This window comes from Berghia stephanieae, chromosome 6 (genome assembly GCF_034508935.2).
Source record: "Berghia stephanieae isolate SIO BIC M18660-M18661 chromosome 6, UCSD_Bste_1.3, whole genome shotgun sequence".
In the NCBI taxonomy this organism is placed as follows: Eukaryota; Metazoa; Mollusca; class Gastropoda; order Nudibranchia; family Aeolidiidae; genus Berghia; species Berghia stephanieae.
Window position 1 is genome coordinate 42806557 of NC_088365.1, and position 4176 is coordinate 42810732.

The 4176-nt window shown below is 45.2% G+C and overlaps 1 protein-coding gene across 1 annotated transcript; it reads left to right on the plus strand.

Moving 5' to 3' along the window:
* Positions 1 to 16: 16 nt before the first annotated feature.
* LOC144975858 (uncharacterized) lies at positions 17 to 3535 on the plus strand. The gene has a single exon (XM_078920044.1). It carries the CDS (start codon positions 17 to 19, stop codon positions 3533 to 3535), a length of 3519 nt encoding a protein of 1172 aa, XP_078776170.1.
* Positions 3536 to 4176: the final 641 nt, after the last annotated feature.

A 4176-nucleotide genomic window follows, 5' to 3' on the forward strand; every position in this document is an offset into this window, starting at 1 on the left:
CCGCTTCGCTAGCCAAATGGTTTGCCACAACTGTAAACGGCCAGGACATATGGCACGAGATTGTCGACAAAAGAAGCAAGCTGCTGCTGTGGTCGAGAGTCCCTTTTGTTATTACTGTCGGCGAAAAGGACACTTAATAAAAGATTGCCGTGAGAAGAAGAGGCACGAAGACAGGAAGGCACCTACCGGTATAGAACAAGTCTCCGCGATCACAGAAGATCATGAACCACAGAAATGTTTGAGACATGACAAGGTGGAATTAAAGTGCGGATGTGAGATGCCAATGATTTCTGCAGCGTGCTCAGGACATGTGCCAGTCGCACCTGTAATGCCGGTGGCCGTCGGATGGTTGAATGGGAAAAAGGTGAATGTGTTACGTGATAGCGGCAGTAGTTGTGTCATCGTCAGAAAAGGACTGATAAACAAGAGTAAGGATGACTGGAATAAAAAGGTCCTGATCTACTTGGCTAACGGAGAGGCTATTTCCGCACCACACGGTGAAGCTTATTTGGAATGCCCCTATTTTACCGGGAGATTGTCAGTCGTCGAGTTAGAATCCCCATTGCATGACGTTATACTTGGGAATATTGAAGGGGCCAAATGCCCAGGAATGCATGTAAAAACAATTACTGACGAGCAGGAATTGGGTCATGGAGATGAACTGAGCGCCGTACAAACACGAGGGCAACGTGAACGCAAGATCAAAGACTTGGTCACAGCTCCATCTATAGAGACAGGTGTAAGCGTCGACGAACTAAAGGAGAAACAAAAGCATGACATCACACTAAAAGCTGCGAGGGATGCTGCTACCAGAGGAGAGGTAAGAAACACAGGCAAGAGTAATACCAGTTGGTATGCCTATGACAAAGGTTTGCTGATCCGCTATTTTCAATCTCCAAGGGTTGAGCACGGGGATTTGGTAAAGCAAGTTGTCGTACCAAAATGCCTGCGTAATTCAGTCATGCGGTTGGCCCATGAAAGTGTACTCTCTGGACATCTCGCGGCAAAGAAAACGACAGATCGAATACTGAGTAATTTTTACTGGCCAAATATTTGGGAGGATGTCATGAGATTTTGTCAGTCTTGCGACCAGTGTCAAAGGTCAGCTCCGAGAGGAATCACCCCTAAGGTCCCTCTTACTAAAGTTCCGCTCATCGATGAACCCTTCAGTCGGGTAGCAGTGGATCTAATTGGCCCCATCATGCCGGCATCAGATAGAGGAAACCGATATATACTCACTGTGGTGGATTACTGTACGAGGTATCCAGAGGCCATTGCTCTGAAGAGTATGGAAACAGAAAGAGTAGCAGAAGGATTGGTTGACATCTTTAGCCGCACGGGAATACCTAAGGAGATGCTAAGCGACAGGGGGACGCAATTCACATCAGACCTGATGAAGGAAGTATGCAGACTGCTCTCCGTAAAACAAATCACTACTAGTCCTTATCACCCACAAGCCAATGGGCTTGTAGAGAGATTTAATGGAACTTTAAAAGGAATGCTCAAGAGGTTGGCTGCAGAGCGACCCTCAGACTGGGACAGATACATCAATGCTGCATTATTTTCATACAGGGAGGCTCCTCAGGAATCTCTTGGTTTCTCTCCGTTTGAGCTCTTATTTGGAAGGCCTGTGAGAGGACCGATGAAAATATTACGGGAACTATGGACCGAAGACATAGAAGACCCGGATGTGAAAACGACGTATCAATACGTAGTCGATTTAAGGGAAAAGATAGAGAATACTGTGAAGGCAGCACACGATAACCTGCAGTATTCATCCTCGCGTTACAAGGCACATTTTGACAAAAAGGCCAAAGTAAGGTCATTTGAAAAGGGAGATAAAGTATTGCTCTTACTGCCCACGAAACATAACAAACTGGAATTGAAGTGGCAGGGTCCTTTTGAAGTGAAAGATGTCACGGGTCCGAATAATTACGTCATTAATATAGACAACACCAGAAGGACATACCACGTCAATTTGCTGAAAAGGTACTACGTGAGAGACGTGGAGAAGGAGAATGAAGTCGGTGTTCTTCAATGTGCCGTGGCAGCGGTTATCGAAGATAACGATGGTGATGGAGAAAAGGTTCTTCCTCGGATGGAATTGCCTGCTCTGAAACAGACTGAGACCAAAGACGATGTCATCCTGCATGAAGGAATGAGTCCTCAGCAGATAGGTCAATTGCAGGGCATGCTCCAGGATTTTGATGACGTATTGACCGATGTGCCAGGACGCACGAATAATTACATCTACGACATCCGTTTGACGTCGGATTGTCCAGTCAGAAAGAAACCATATCCCGTGCCTCAAGCATTAAAAACCACATTAAAAGAAGAAGTGAAGGCCATGCTTCGCGCCGGGATAATCGAGCCATCGGATAGTCCGTATTGTTCGCCATCTGTCGTTGTCAAGAAGAAGGACGGAACCATTCGTTATTGTGTGGACTTCAGATCCCTTAACAACATTACGGTGTTCGATGCGGAACCAATGCCTAGACTTGATGATCTGTTTCAAGAAATTGGGACATCATGTCACTTTGTCTCAAAGATTGATTTATCCCGTGGATTCTGGCAAATTCCATTGTCAGACAGGACCAAGGAGAAAACAGCATTTGCAACAGAGTTAGGACTGATGCAGTTTACTGTAATGCCCTTCGGACTTCAAGGGGCGCCCTCCGCGTTCTCGCGGATGATGAGAAAAGTCGTTGGTGGACTTCCCAACGTGAAAAACTACATCGACGATATTCTCATTCACACTGCAACATGGGATGAACATTTAAAAACGTTAAGGACAGTTCTTCAAAGGTTGCGTGATTGCGGCTTGACGGCGAAACCGTCAAAGTGCCTGCTTGGTTTCCCGGAGGTGGAGTTTTTAGGCCATTCTATTGGTGGAGGGAATTTAAGGCCAACCATGGACAAGGTCAAATCGATCCAAGAGGCAAACTTACCCTCGAACAAGAAACAAATGAGAAGTTTTCTTGGGCTGGCATCATTCTACCGACGTTATGTGCCAAACTTCTCAGCAGTGGCAGCTCCCCTGACAGACGCGACAAAGAAAGGCATGCCCAACAGAGTGATTTGGGACGAACCACAGAAGAGAGCCTTCCAAACGCTGAAAAATATGCTTACATCGGATCCCGTGTTGCGCCTTCCAGATTATGATAAGCCGTTTATTTTATCTACGGACGCCAGCGACACAGGATTAGGTGCTGTGCTATCTCAGGAGCATGATGGAGTCAAATATCCAGTTACCTATTTAAGCAGGAAATTGTTACCGCGGGAGCAGAGGTACTCTGTTGTTGAGAAGGAATGTCTGGCCGTAGTTTGGGCTGTGAAAACACTAAATGTGTATTTCATTGGTAAAGAATTTATAATTGAAACTGATCATGCCCCACTTCTGTATCTGAACAGGGCGAAATCAGAGAATGGGAGACTGATGAGGTGGTCTCTCTTGCTTAATCAATACCGATTTATCCTACGTTCCGTAAAAGGGAAGGATAATCATGGTCCAGATTATTTATCGAGATCGATGTGATCTTGAGGCATTTCGATGATCTAACTAAATGTTGTACCAAATTTAGTCTTAGGGGGGAGATATGTAACGAAACGCTTCCGTGTAGGCGTCAGTTTACGACAGGATGTACGTCGTCGTAGTATTAGTTGTTGTTGTTATTGTAATCCCTCTGGAACAACCCTTCTTTTGTTGATACAGGTCGTATCAGATCATGCACCTATGGCCCGGAAGTTTCAATTAAACTACGTAGTGTGGGTGTTATTGTGAGAAAGGCATCAATCTTGTTTTCTCCGTAAACTTATAAGCAAAGTAGGATCCCTGTATTCTACGGGAGTGACTTTGTTATGGTATGGCTTGATTGATATCTCGTAACTATGGGGCTGACGAATTTATTTATCCTTGATATGAGGATGTCCGGTATCAGGATGGGTTGTTGTTGTCCATGATTATGGAATCTGGGGGAGTTTTAAGGAATTTCAGATGTTTACGGATATGACTAACATCCGGTTGTGTGGGTAGAATTTTGCTTCGTTTGCTTGATTTTTGCCTATAAATGCCAGAGTTTTGAGCAGTTTCTTCAGACCACTCAGCGGAGTCTTTTAGGCTCATTGTCTCAAAAGAGACCAGACAGCGGAGTCTTTTAGGCTCATAGTCTCTAAGCG